Here is a 14,919-nt window from a genome sequence, read left to right on the forward strand (position 1 = left end):
AGAAAAAGACCCCCACAGTAAGTAATGAAATCAAGGGTAGAATTAGAAATTGTTCAACTGGTGAGCTAACTAAGGTATTAGCTTAAACTCTAATGATTTTTTTTTTTTATATAGTATTTACAGTTTCTATAATTTTTTTAAATAAAGTATATATTAAAACATATAAACCACGCTAGTTCATAATTTCATTGACTAATTTTCAATAAACTTCAACATAAAATAAATATATATTAAATGCAACCAAACAACACATATTATTAAAATGAAAATATATTCAACAAAAAAATATCTATTGGAAGATTTGAGTGGGGTTGCTTGACCTAGAAGTTGCTTGACCTAGAACCACGCTATACATATATATATATATATATGTTCAATAACATAATTGAAATTGTACCTATTCAAGTTGTGCCCTACAATCCTTTGAGAGAATTGTAATGTTTTGTTTGAATATGAATTGATACTGTCATCAAGTTCTTTATCAATGTAGACAATCATAGAATTAGCTAAAAACTCATTCTCTATTTGAACCGCACTGTGCACATTCTTAGGGCTACCTAATTTTAAAGGGGTGATATGATGGCAGTTAACATGAATATTGACGAAGGAAACATTATGAGAGAATATTAAAAGGTAGAGAGTTACTAAGGGATTATGTTTCTTAATTGAGCAAACAAATTAATCTAAAATTACTAGGCTATGTTTTGTGGGCTATTGAGCTTTTATGGGGTAAATCACATTAAAATGTATAGAGCCCATGGTAGCCCTCATGCTAGTTCTGCCCTTGAATGAAATGCGATATGAAATAAAAAGCCGTATCTGTTTGAGCTCGTGTCCTACAAATTTATGATCATGATCCTCATTATACTCATTAGGCTATCAACTGATCTTTTTACACTTTTGGCATATGACATATGAGTACTCAATCGTTCTCTCAAATGCATTAGAAATACTCTCAAACACATTAGAAATACTCTCAAACACTTTGTTTGCTTGTCTTTTACTTTTGTTTCTTGATGATGATGATTTGGATTGACCTCCAGTGTGGCTAGGATTTATGTATGTTTACAGCTGCTAATTTTGAGCACAAGTGTATGTGTATAATATTGGTTTGTCATGTATCAAATTTATTGTTAAGGGTTGCCAAAGAAACAATGGTTGCAAACTGCAAAGGAATCTTGACCGTACAAATAAGGTAAGTAAATCAAGGGGCCATACGATGCGCATCGGGTTTACTGAAAAACTCCATCAAAACGCTCCAGATCCAACACAATTTCAAAACTGCTTTTTGTTGCGACTTCAAGAGAGAGAAGAGAATCAACAAGAAATGACAATAATGAATTATTTAAAAACACCCTGCGTCACGTGCCTTTTCAATTTTCCCCCAAATCTCCCAAATTCAAATCTCTCTTTCGCTCTCCTCCTCCAACGGCTACCCCTCTCTCTCTTCCCCTTCTCTCTCGCTCTCTTGTCCTTCCAAACCCTACTCTCTCAGTCTCGCACTCTCAGATTCACGTTTCTCTCTATCTGAAATCCTCATTTTCGCTCTCTACAATTCGCGATGAAGCACTTCATGCAGCCGAGAAACACCATATTGAGGGAGGCGACGGAGCCTACCTCGTCGCCAAACCCTAGCTACGGCAAGCCCAGGCCACCTAGGAAGCCCAAGGCCTCCAAGGAGAATGCTCCGCCGTCGGATCCGAACTCCATGACCTCCGATTCGAAGCCTTCGCCAGCGGCGAAATTGAAGAGTCCATTGCCGCCTCGGCCACCGCCGTCGAACCCTCTCAAGCGGAAGCTCAGCGTTGACTCTCAGACCGAAAACTCTGTCCCTGGGACCTCCGATTCTGGTGTCCAGGTACTTTCGCATTTCTAGACATCTTTTCTTGTTTCTTTCTTTCGTTTATCATTAAATTCTGGGAAAATCTGTTTGGTTGCTGCGAAATCTTGTGCGTTTTGTTGAAATATTTATTACCTTTTTGAGTTGATATCGTTTTTTCCCGTCTATTTTAGTATCGTTTACCATTCGTTTGCTGTCTGTAGCGTTTGGTTCTTGACTCGCTTCTGCTTGGTTGCTGAGAAATCTTGTGTTTTTTGTTAAAATCTTTCTAAATTTTAACTTTACATCATTTGCCCTCTATTTTAGTATGTTTACACTGCTATTGCTGTCTGTAGCTTTTGAATGCTAACTCACTTTTGTTTAGCTGCTGAGAAAAGTGTTTATTTTTATTTTTATTTTTAAAAGGAACTTTGAATGAGAGGAACTAAAGAAAATGGCGTTTTTACCTCAAATAGGGAGTCGTTTTTATATATCGACTTTAGTTTCTTATTGTTAATTTTCCGTTTTTTTCGACCTTGTTTTGCCTTGTTTCCTTTTTCTTTTATTTTTAAATTGATAATTGACGAAATCTTCTATTTTTATTGATTCTTTTAATTTTTTTTTTTTTAGTGGATATCATTTCTCCCTCTATTTTAGTATGTTTGCACTTTGATTGCTGTCTGCAGTTCTTGATTATAGACCCACTTTTGTTTGTCTGCCAAGAAAAATCAAAACAAATTAAGAATCACCGAAAATGTCCTCTTTTTTATTTTATTAAGTCCACTACAGAGCGTTTCTTATATGCTAACATTAGTTTCTAATTATTCTTTAGTTCACCATATAGCTGTTCTTTTTTCTTTCTGTTTCCTTTTGTTTTCTTTCAGTGAGCCCTTTTGCATTTCCTTAGTTGTGACAAAATCTTTATTCATTGCTCTTAATTTTTTTTCTTTCTTAATATGTATAGGTAGTAGTGAGAATGCGACCGCCACGAAAGGATAAGGATGAAGGAGAGATGATGGTACAGAAATTATCTAGTGACTCTTTGTCGATAAATGGACAGACCTTCACATTTGACTCGGTTTGCGACACAGACTCTTCACAGGCATGAACTCTATCAAAATGGTATTCTTGTTTAGCTGATTTTAGAGTGGATTCTTATCTTTTGTTGTGCTTATCATTGCAGCTAGATATTTTCCAGCTTGTAGGAGCACCTCTAGTTGAGAATTGTATGGCAGGTTTTAACAGTTCTGTATTTGCATACGGACAGGTCTGTTTCCATTTGTGTTCTGCTTCATTCTATGTGTGTTATGTTGGGATGTTGGTTCTATTTCTTATTCTACATGTTCTGATTATTCAATCTATCAGACGGGAAGTGGAAAGACATATACCATGTGGGGTCCAGCCAATGCCTTGCTGGATGAAAATCTATCAAGTGATCAACAAGGGTTAACCCCTCGTGTTTTCGAGCGTCTTTTTGCTCGCTTAAATGAGGTGAGCTTTAATTTTGTTCTTTAGTAAATCAAGATGACACAAATTGATCGTATATTATATTAAAAGGTTTCCCTACATTATTTGCGAATTAATCTTTACAGGAGCAAATCAAGCATGCTGACAAACAACTCAAGTATCAGTGCCACTGTTCTTTTCTCGAGGTAGAAATTCTGAGTAATTATTCATTTTGGTTGACTGGTAATTGGTCAATAGCCTTTTAACTTCTTTCACTTGATTATCGGCTTATTTGCAGATTTACAATGAACAAATCACAGATCTTTTGGATCCAAATCAAAAAACCCTTCAGGTAAATGTAATAGTTTGCTTTTTTCATCATCTTATGTACTATAAGTGGTCTGGTGTTAATAGGTCTTCTATCATTATGTTTCCAGATAAGAGAAGATGTTAAATCAGGTGTCTATGTCGAAAATCTCACGGAAGAGTGTGTACGCACTATCAAAGATGTGACTCAGCTTCTGATAAAGGTTTGCTTTATTATTTTACTTGTACAATAGGCATAGTGTATATGACACAGTTGAAGATCCTTTTATTGGAATACAAATAATTCTCCCTCAGGAACCTCTGTCTTTCAAATGTGGAATTTTAGTTTAGTTTGTATATTCAATTTGACAATTATATATCCTGGTTATTTCTGTGATCTGGTAGCTCTCATTGGATGTTGATGACACTAGTTTCTTTAGCTACATGTAAAGTGTTTCAAGGTCTTGACGTGATGTCTGGTAAATCTATGTCTGCAAGTCAAAAATAAAGACTGGACTCTTATGCAATATAATCAAAGAGTAAGAATTTTTTACGATGATAAGATGTATCACATATCGAACCAATCATTTTGAATAACAAAGTGGGAGAAACAGATTTAACGGATCAGAAAATAATGTAATCTCTTTGAATTCCTGCTGGCTGTTTGGTTTTTTGGCATGGATCTTCTTTACCTAAGAAGTGAACATCATATTGACTTTCTAACTCCTATTCCTGTACATCTGAAATGAAAAAAGATAAAATTTGAAAAATATATAAATGGATATAGTATTTTTTTTTTAATGTTCTTTTTAATCAGTTCAAGAGTTTTGAATTTGCAAAGAGTTTTAGCAAATTTTACTGGTCTTGCTTACGTCAACCACTTGAGCATAAAATGCAAGTTTGCAGTAGATTTTAAATAAAGAGGTGTTTTGGTAAAAAATATTCTTGTTTTGGCTCTGAGTCTCACAACTACGTGCATGCATATTGAGCATCACGTAAGTTTTATAAAACAATTTCTTGTTGCTGTTGAAATTGGAAGTGGTTTCATCAAAGAACAAGGGTCTGAAAATGCAGATTAATGTATGTGAGAAAAGTTTCACTATTGTTGAATGTGTTTCGAACAAGAAGAGTCTTATGATTCTTAATTGCGTATCAAACACCCCAGATATTCCAAGTAACAATGCGTTTATCATAATGTTACAGAGGAAAATGGCATTGTTGATGGGATTTTTCTGGGAGTCTAGCTCAGGAGAGAATATTCTAAGCTCCTCCATTAACTGTTTTGTCTCTGAGTCTCACAACTACGTGCATGCATATTGAGCATCACATAAGTTTTATAAAACAATTTCTTGTTGCTGTTGAAATTGGAAGTGGTTGCATCAAAGAACAAGGGTCTGAAAATGCAGATTAATGTATGTGAGAAACGTTTCACTATTGTTGAATGTGTTTCGAACAAGAAGAGTCTTATGATTCTTAATTGCGTATCAAACACCCCAGATATTCCAAGTAACAATGCGTTTGTCATAATGTTTTTGAGGAAAATGGCATTGTTGATGGGATTTTTCTGGAGTCTAGCTCAGGAGAGAATATTCTAAGCTCCCCCATTAACTTTTGAAAGAATAATTGGAGCTTGAATAGTTGTTTAAGAAACTCTATTACTAACATGTACGTTATGCAGGGCTTGTCAAACAGGAGGACAGGTTCAACTAGTATCAATGCAGAGAGTTCCCGCTCACATACTGTATTTACCTGTGTGGTTGAATCTCAATACACGGTAATAACCGACTCGAGGACCTATGCACTGAATAATTGCCCAATGAACTTGTTCATTATGATTTACTTATTTTCATAATCGAAATTTATGTGTATTCAATTTTTTTTTTCTCACACTTATGTGTCGAGTGATTAAAGTGAACCCTCACTTTTGTAGAATGTGGCAAATGGTACAAGCAGCTTTAAAACCAGTAGAATAAATCTTGTTGATCTAGCTGGGTCAGAGCGTCAGAAGTTAACAGGTGCAGCAGGAGAACGCTTGAAGGAAGCAGGGAATATCAATCGATCACTCTCACAGCTTGGGTATGGCTTATCTTTCTGCTGTCATATTTAATTTTACATTTAAAGGTGCATTTCAAGCTTGCGAAAATTTCTAAACAACATTGTTGTTATTTATTGTTTGATTGGAACACAGTAGCCAATTTTTGAGTTAACACGCTTGGAAACAAGCTGTCCTGAGCCTTGCTTCACCTAACCAAAGTGTCGCTTTATAAATTTACACAAGCTTAAGTTTGCTGTTTAGTTGAACTTGTGCCTTCGTTGAACTTCAGGACTAAAAACTAAAAAACCAAATTTCTTTCTTGAACTTGGGAAAAATTAAATATGAAAGAAAACTATGATTTTTATTTGCATTCATACGACTTTTTGAGTTATCTGGTGAAAGTTATGGCCTCTCTCTATCTCTCTCCTCAGGTTTAAAGTTTTATTTTGTTCATGTCAATGTTGACATGTTCAAGACATTTTTTTAGATTTGTGCTAATTGCAGCTGATTATCTGAGTGCAGGAACCTGATAAACATTCTTGCTGAAATTTCTCAAACGGGAAAGCAAAGGCATATCCCCTATAGAGATTCCAGGCTGACATTCTTATTACAGGAGTCACTTGGGGGAAATGCAAAATTAGCGATGGTCTGTGCTATTTCTCCAACACAAAGGTAGTACTGCAACCCCTTTCTTCCTTCAAAGTAGCATTTAACATTTTTTACGTTCTTTCGTGAATTGGAAGTTCACTTAATTTAACCTTGCAGCTGCAAGAGTGAGACTTTCAGTACATTGAGGTTTGCACAGCGTGCTAAGGCTATCAAGAACAAGGCAGTTGTTAATGAAGTAACGCAGGAAGACGTGAACCACCTGCGTGAGGTGATACGGCAGCTAAGGGTATGTTCTCTTTCACTTTACTCTGGCATATTGTGATTCATAAATCTACAAATTAAACATGTGAATCATTCCAATGAGCTTGTAAATTTAACAGGATGAACTACAACGGATTAAGGCAAATGGTAACAATCCAGTTGCTTCGAATGGAGGTCACAGTGCAGCATGGTTTCGTCAGAGTTTGAATTTACTGAAGGCTAGCCTTAAACCACAAATGACATTACCTCGTGTCGATGATGACAGCGATGAAGAGATGGAAATTGATGAGGAAGCTGTTGAGAGGCTTTGTGTTGAAGTAAGTAACCAGACAGTTGTTAGTGAAGCTAACAACAGAGCTGATGCAAACAATGTAGAAACAATGAAATCACATTCACAACCTGTGGCTTGTGAAATTGGAAGCTCTGATGGCCCTCAAGACTATACGTCTGGAAGTGGTTGTATCAAAGAACAAGGTTGTGATACAGATGTTAATATGGAAGAAGGAATATCTGAACAAGAAGGGGACATGATTGTTGAATGTGTTGCTGACACCCCAGTTATTGTTGAATGTGTTGCTGACACCCCAGTTATTCCATGTGCTAATGCATCGGATCTTCATAATCTTATAGAATATACCTCTGTGCAGCCTGCTCAGGAAGAAAATATTCTAAAATCCTCCATCAGTAGTTTGCTAAATGAAGAATCAGCGAGCAAAAGAGGGCATGAAGGTTCTTCATGTCCAGCCTCTGATCCTCCTGGAGGAGCGTCTGGCTGCCTTTCAGTTGCAGATGAATGCATCGGTTCTCCAAATGGCTTAGTTAATTGTGTTTCTCCATGCCTGAGCATAGTTCCATGCGATGTATCCCCAGTCCTAAAGTCTCCTACCCCCAGTGTTTCACCCAGGGTCAACGCCAGCAGGAAAAGTTTGAGGACCTCATCAATGCTGACTGCTTCTCAGAAGGATCTTACTGGTGGAAGTACATTAAGTCCAGAGGCCATGCACGTATCTTTGGCAAAACCTGCAATAAATAGTTCATCAGATGACGTATCTGCTCAAACATGTAAGAACTTTTCGGCACCAGCTGAACAGTTGGCAGCAAGCATTCGCAATGGCCTTGAAATTATTGGTAGTCACCGCCATAGTTCAGCTTTGAGGAGGTCGTCATTCAGGTTTTCATTGAAACCTTCAGAGTCTAGGCTGATTTTGCCAGTTTCTAAAGCTGATGTGGGTGTGCAAACAAGTCATGAAATAGTTGAAGAAAATTCAGTGGAATTTATGTGTAATAATTGCAAGAACAGAATGCAGCTAGAGGTCAAGGAGGTCAATGAAATTTCAGATATGCAATTAGTACCTGTTGATGGGTCAGAGTCTGCTGACAAATCCAAGATACAAGTTCCCAAAGTAAGTTCAGGAGAGAGTAGCTGAATTTTTATGTTATCGTTTCCAAACTTTCTGTATTCGTGTGCAACAATCACTACTTTCTGTATTCATGTGCAACAGTCACTTCACTTTTCCCCCATTTACTCTACAGGCTGTGGAGAAGGTTTTAGCGGGAGCTATTAGGAGAGAAATGGCATTAGAAGACATATGTGCCAAGAAAACTTCTGAGATAATGCAGCTCAACCGTTTGGTAGGTTTCTCCAAATTCTGTGACAGCCATCCATAGTCATTATTTTTGTCTACTACTGGCGTGACATATTTTAGCTGTGATTTACAGGTGCAGCAGTACAAGCATGAGAGAGAATGCAATGCCATTATAGCCCAGACAAGGGAGGATAAAATTCTACGCCTTGAGAGCCTTATGGATGGTGTTTTACCCACTGAGGAGTTCATGGAGGAAGATCTAGTGTCTCTCACACATGAGTATAAGGTATAAATCTTTCTTTGGAGGCTCCTTTGTTGTCCTTTTTTTGGCCAGATCCTTTTTGTGTTCTTTGTGCTTTTTTTTGTTGGTCTTATTGTGTTCTTTATGCTTATGCTTACCCATCGCATACAGCTTTTGAAGGAAAAATACGACAATCACCCAGAACTTTTGAGGACAAAGATTGAATTGAAAAGAGTTCAAGATGAGCTGGACAATTTACGAAGTTTCTGTGATATGGGTGAAAGGGAAGTGTTGTTGGAAGAGATTCAAGACTTGAGAAGCCAGCTACAGTATTATGTGGACTGTTCATCCACATCAGCCCGGACACGGAAGTCTATGCTGCAGTTGACCTATTCACGTGACCCCAATGTGGCTCCTCTTAGTACAATTCCAGAGTCAACTGAGGAAAGTGCTGAACAGAAATTTGAACAAGAGAGAAAACGGTGGACTGAGGTAGAGAGTAACTGGATTTCTCTGGCTGAAGAGTTGAAAGTTGAACTTGAGGCCAGCAGATCACTGGCTGAAAAGACAATGCAAGAATTAGAAACTGAGAAGAAATGTGCAGAAGAGCTCAAGGAAGCAATGCAACTTGCGATGGAGGGGCAATCACGGATGTTGGAGCAGTATGCAGATTTGGAAGAGAAACATATGCAACTGCTTGCAAGGCATAGAACAATACGGGATGGAGTGGAGGATGTGAAGAAAGCAGCTTCTAAGGCAGGAGTCAGAGGTGCTGAGTCAAAGTTCATAAATGCTCTCGCTGCAGAAATTTCAGCATTGAGAGTAGAAAGAGAAAGAGAGAGGAGATATCTTAGGGATGAAAATAAGGGGCTTCAGGCACAATTGCGGGATACTGCTGAAGCTGTGCAGGCTGCGGGGGAATTACTTGTGCGACTCAAAGAAGCAGATGAGGCTGTTGCTACTGCTCAGGTATGTTAAAATGTGGTTTTCTGTTTTGATTCCTTGCCATTTTACTTGGTTGAGATTCTTATTTTCAAGGTTGTTGTGACTTCTTTTTCATCTTAAAACTACTTTCATAATCAGATAAGTTGTTTCTATTTTTTTCCTTTTTTCTTTTGCATTGAAGTTCTGAAGTTTCATCGCAAAATAATTTTCTCTGAGTTTCTTTACACACGATTGTGCAAAAAGGGAATACTCTGTGCTCCTCTTCAATATTCAGAAAAGCCTTGTTAATGAGCTTAAAATACTCAGATCAAACAACTTAACTAACTACAACTTTTGCTTTTGACTTGTAACCAACCTAATTTCAAAAGACTAAATGTTGTTACAGCAGGAAAGTAGGGTAACTGTGACAGACCTGCAGTCCAATTTAACCAGGGCCCTAAATATTGCACTTTAAGTTAAATACTGGCAACGAGAGGAATAACCTAAATTATGTTGAACCAGTCTTCCTAGGTCAATCCCTGTGAGCATGTTTTGCTGAGATATTGCATTTTTGATTGGAAAATTTGAAAGTTTGAATCATTTAGATACCTCTGTTCTTGTAAACTCTTAATCCTGTTTGCTCCATTTGTAGTCTTTTCATGCATGCTTAACATAGGACTTATTTGAAATTTAATAACGTGCAGAAGCAAGCTATGGAGGCCAAGCAAGAAGCAGACAAGGCTTACGTGAAGATTGAAAAACTGAAGAAAAAACATGAGAAGGAGATTAGCAGTCTCAATGAGCTCCTTGCCCAGTCTCGTTTACCCAAAGAAGGAATCCGACCTGCTACTGATGATGGTTCTCATATGCCAAAATACGATGTGGGCGAGCCCCATAGTTTAAGTGATCAACGATGGAAAGAGGAATTTGAACCATTCTACAATGGGGAAGATGGCGAGTTACGAAAACTCACAGAACCCTCATCATGGTTCTCCGGTTACGACCGGTGCAACATATAGAAATCGAATTTAGAATGGCTACATAGTGTATAATAGACTACTAAGTGTGTGTCCAATAGCTCCATTGTATGCAGGTCATCTGGTTGGTCACCCAGTTTGACCATTGCCATTATAATTTTTTTCAAGTGCAAGTTGTATTCTTCTATTTCAGATTCTTTCATAAGAGATGAGTGAATGGTTGTATTCTTTTATTCATATTCCCTCCTGTTTGCAAGCATCTAAAATGGGCTCACTTTTATACCAAGTTATGGTCTGGTCTATTCTCATGCCCAATCTTCCTTCCTAGCAGCCCAAACAAAACACAAAGCATATGCTCTACAAAATCCCTTCATTCCTTTTGGTTCACAGATATACCAAAATGTGGGTGTGCACACTAACTGCCATATTGCAATTAAATGGGAGACTCAGAAAGTTTTGGATATACTGGATGTGGTGGGCCCCATTCTGAATAGACAATATACACTTGGTACATACATGGATAGCTACAGTATGTATAGATCCAATTTAAAATGGGTGCATTTACAAGATTTTAAGATCATTTATTTTTGTTTGGTGTGTATGTGTCAGGAGGGGAGGGGGCAATGTTCAAGTGGATGAAAGAAGTATGTCAATGCCCTGTGTTAAATAGGAGGCATAAAACAGACAGTCCCCAAGTACTCTTCACATTGGAAGCCTCCTTATGTGGGAGAGTGGTCTAAGCTTGTCATGGAGACCACAAAACAAGAGGTTTGTTGTTGCTCTGTCTTTCTCTGACATGAATCTCTATCCTTACCAGTGGACCATTCAAATTCCAGAGGTTGTTTAATAAGGCTGGGGATGGCTGGATAACAGGTAGGCCTGCAACCCTAGCAAAACCCAACTGGAAAGAAGTGTACATCTTCTTCACCTCTTCTTTTTTCAATTTTTTTTATTTTTTTATTTTTTATACAAGCGATGTTGAAAGAGGGAATCCAACCTAGTATCTGGAATGCAAGAATAAATGTCCAGAACCACTTGAACTACAAACACCTTTACTTTCAATTTTAATATTGGTATGTAGGTTTTTTTTTTTCTTTTTTAAACGACAATTTGGTTGAGTGGCAGTCGGTCTTTACTTTAACAAAATGGAAGTTTATATTTTAGTCAAATAATTTGTACTCAGAGTAAGATTATTAAATATTTAAAGTCATGAAGAAAAAAACATACACGCATGGACAATTTCCAACCGTTTTATACAGGAAAGCAAAATTGTCTGGAAATGAAAAATTCAGCAGTGGCCCACAGGAGGTAAGACAAAGTGTGGGTTTGGTCTAAATTCAAAGTCTAATCCAGCATACTTTCTTAAGCTTAGCTGGATAGAACTTAATTTGGGCAGTCCCTTCAATTACTCTTAAATTTGGTAATAAAATGGAAAATGGATGGCAATAACAAACTATAATCCCAGTCAATTCCTTTCCTTGTAAGCAACAATATCTGTCAACAGTCATCACCTTCAATGTTGAGTCACCCAAACTTGATAAAGCTGTGGTGCAATTGGCATGCATGTAAAGTATAAATTTGCGCCAAAGAAAGGCTTGATGATAACCTTGAATGATCATGGTTGGTGATGTAAAATGATAGTTTCCTACTGGTTACTACCACTGTTATCCCCTCCCCAACCCCACATCAAAGGTCATATATACCAACCAAAGTTAAAGCTAAATGCTTCTTGAGGTGACATAAAGGGAGTTCATGATTTTAAGGAAAGAAAAAAAAAATATCAACCAAGAGATAAAGACATAAAAGGGTAGTGATTTTTCGTGTTGTAATGAAATTTTTTGGGTGAAATTGTAACACCGTTAAATTGTGTTACTAATTTTCGTACTTTTTTTTTTCTTTTCGCTGAGGATCTTTTTTACTAAAAGGGAGAATAACATATTAAATTCACACATACAACACGAATGCTAGGATTCGAACCCAGGACCTTATCTGAAGGAGTAAATACTCCAAACCACTACACTAGTGAGTCTTTTGCACTAATTTTCATACTATAACTATAATACGGGTGAAGGACAATTTTATATTAGGTGTGATTTTAATAAATAAAAAAATTTATCTCTTGAGCGAAATGTGCTAACAACAACACGTGGCGTAAGAAAAACTTATGAATCTCATCACTCACTAGTAAAACCGCTGCAGGAGGAAGAAAAATGGGACAGGCTGGTTGATTGGACTCTATAAGAGTGTGTGTGTATATAACCCCACAAGAAACATATTGCATCAGTCTTTCCTAATCCAACTCCCTACCAGAGAGGACTGAGGACCACATTTCTCTCACTATCACTGCAGTCAGTTACGGCTTCCCAATTGATATTTTGGAAACCAATTTGGACCGCTCAATCATCACCACTTATATCTTATCAAGTCTCCAAATCGTAAATTAATCAAACCTAAACTCATCTTTAATTTTTAAAAAAATTAAATTAAATAATTTGGACACAAAAAAATTAAAAAAAGACACGAGTGTTGATGGGGATTAAATTTGGTCACTAGGAAGGAATGGCAATGAGCTGAGATGGGGGTGTGGGCTTGTCATTCTCATGTCCCTTTCTCCAAACGGGGCCCAACCATGGAGGCAAGTCCAATAATATTTTTCTTTTTTATTATCATATTCATACGTACCAATGTCGTCATAAATATATAATTTAGTATCTTTATACTCAAAGTAATTAATATATTACCTTTATAATATAGTACCAAATTAAACCTTAATTATTTCAAAGTCATTAATTAAACCTTACTTTCTACCCACCCACTTTTTGTGTTTCACATTTACATGCGGCATGCTTTTATAAAGCAAAATGAGTTAAACGATACAAAGTTAGGAAAATAACCAAAGCGTTTTCCCCATTCGAAGGCCTAGGAAGGAACTAGGCAATTCTACGCTTAGAGTGACAAATTTTAACACGACTTAAAATTTAAAAGAAATAATTAAGTTAAAGTTAATCAAATTTAACATGAGTCCGTAAATGATATAATGTGCAGCTACCACGAATACTGGATTAGTATCAAGTAGAGTTATCCGATTTTCACATAAGTCTTGTGTATCTTGTTTTATATGAAAAAAAGGGTTATGTTTTGTTTTTTTTCTTCATGTTTTGATATCTTATGTTGTAAGTGTCAAATTTCAAAGAGACGAGTCATCAGCCTACTACTAGCAACACCGATATTATCCTTAATTTATTTAGTCAAATTTTTGATGTACAACTTTATATTCTTCAATAGTAAGAAACCATACAAATAAAAAATAGCTCAAGTTAGTTTGAAGTCATTTAATATAATTGATCAAATAATGTTGATCATAGTTAACTAGGGCTTGACACGTTTTTGGCAAAAGAAAAAAAACAAAAGAAAACGAAGGCTTGACACGAACCGAAAACAACACAATCCAGACACTTACACCACTGGCTTGCCACTCCTGTCTATGCATACAAAACAAATATTATTAAATAGATGTCTATGAACAGTTGAGAGAGAAGAGAAATTGAAAATCCAATCCTAATCACCGACTCTTTTAATTCATTTTCTTAATATAATTTAAAATAATTTATGATATTGTAGATGGCAAAATTAAAGGAGTGTGATTTGTTAAAATGTGGACGTAACCCCAACTCTTACCTGGACAGCATGTAGGCGAATTGTGTCTCATCACTCATGTTAGTTTGTCTACTCATGACCAAGACTGGCTAATTGAACAATTAGTTTGGATGTCATTGTCAATGTGTGTCAATGTGTCAATGTTACAATGAAAATCCAGCCAGGAACTTTGAAAATATTTTGGCAAAAGGTATGGAGGAAGTGCTAAGAATTTTTCTATTTTGGTCGAAAAGGAGGTGCTTGGATTAGATCCAAACCAAACCTTATGTACGCAATCCTCTACCGTAACAATCATAGCCTACTACTTATTAGGGGTCAACAATAAACAATCCGAATCATTCAAAGCAATCAAATTAAATAAATTCGAGCTAGCTATAATACTTTCTTTCGGGATTTTGTTATGAGTTTTCAATTTTGAGCTAATTTTAACCTTTCAAATTGTTGGGCATGTTCAAAATTTTGAACTACTTTCTGACCAAAATTGTTCGTCAAATGTAAGATCCAAAATTTTACGAAAATTTCAAGTTTTCCAAATAGAAATGAATGTTGAAATTCTGAATTTTTTTGAAAATGGAATTGGAAGAGAATTTCATTATGAATTGTTTTGTATTGGAATCTCTGAATCCTTTCCGATTTCTATCCATTCGAAAATTGGCCGGAAACAATTAATTAAGACTATTAAAAACGGTGAATGGCTAACTATGAATTTTAAATTTAAGACACTCTCCAATAACATAGACTTTGTGATACTAAACAAATGGTCATTGGACATTTGATAACATTTTCAACTTGTTTCAGATTTACATTTTTGTTCATTGGTTGCCGAAAATGATCAAGAGGTGAACAATCATTCATCATAATAACTACATGTCTGTCGAGGGTCACTCTCTCGTTCACGCGAGGAGAGCCTTGACAGCTAGGGTTTGGGTTTCACTAATTTTTTTTACTCATTCTTTGCGCTGTCTCTCTCTATCTTTTTTGATTGTCTCTTTGAGTTCTTCTTGGTGAATTGGGTATGGCGTTTTTTTTTGCTCTTTTGTTCTCCGTAGTGTGGCTGC

General features: G+C 36.5%; 1 protein-coding gene across 1 annotated transcript; it reads left to right on the plus strand.

Moving 5' to 3' along the window:
* On the plus strand, nt 1,407-10,441 carry LOC18790737 (kinesin-like protein KIN-12B). Its single transcript, XM_007225396.2, has 16 exons — nt 1,407-1,858; nt 2,784-2,921; nt 3,003-3,086; nt 3,185-3,310; nt 3,412-3,471; nt 3,564-3,617; nt 3,703-3,795; nt 5,250-5,345; nt 5,502-5,647; nt 6,129-6,278; nt 6,372-6,501; nt 6,596-7,879; nt 8,010-8,108; nt 8,196-8,348; nt 8,475-9,272; nt 9,932-10,441. The coding sequence occupies exons 1-16, from the start codon at nt 1,562-1,564 to the stop codon at nt 10,244-10,246; spliced, it is 4,023 nt and encodes a 1,340-aa protein (XP_007225458.1). The 5' UTR covers nt 1,407-1,561; the 3' UTR covers nt 10,247-10,441.

Source organism: Prunus persica, chromosome G1 (assembly GCF_000346465.2).
Source record: "Prunus persica cultivar Lovell chromosome G1, Prunus_persica_NCBIv2, whole genome shotgun sequence".
In the NCBI taxonomy this organism is placed as follows: domain Eukaryota; kingdom Viridiplantae; phylum Streptophyta; class Magnoliopsida; order Rosales; family Rosaceae; genus Prunus; species Prunus persica.

Coding starts and splice junctions, on each gene's coding strand:
- LOC18790737 (XM_007225396.2), top strand. CDS start 1,562: ATGAAGCACTTCATGCAGCCGAGAAACACCATATTGAGGGAGGCGACG. Junction 3,796..5,249: donor TGACTCAGCTTCTGATAAAG/GTTTGCTTTATT, acceptor TACGTTATGCAG/GGCTTGTCAAACAGGAGGAC. Junction 5,346..5,501: donor TGGTTGAATCTCAATACACG/GTAATAACCGAC, acceptor TCACTTTTGTAG/AATGTGGCAAATGGTACAAG.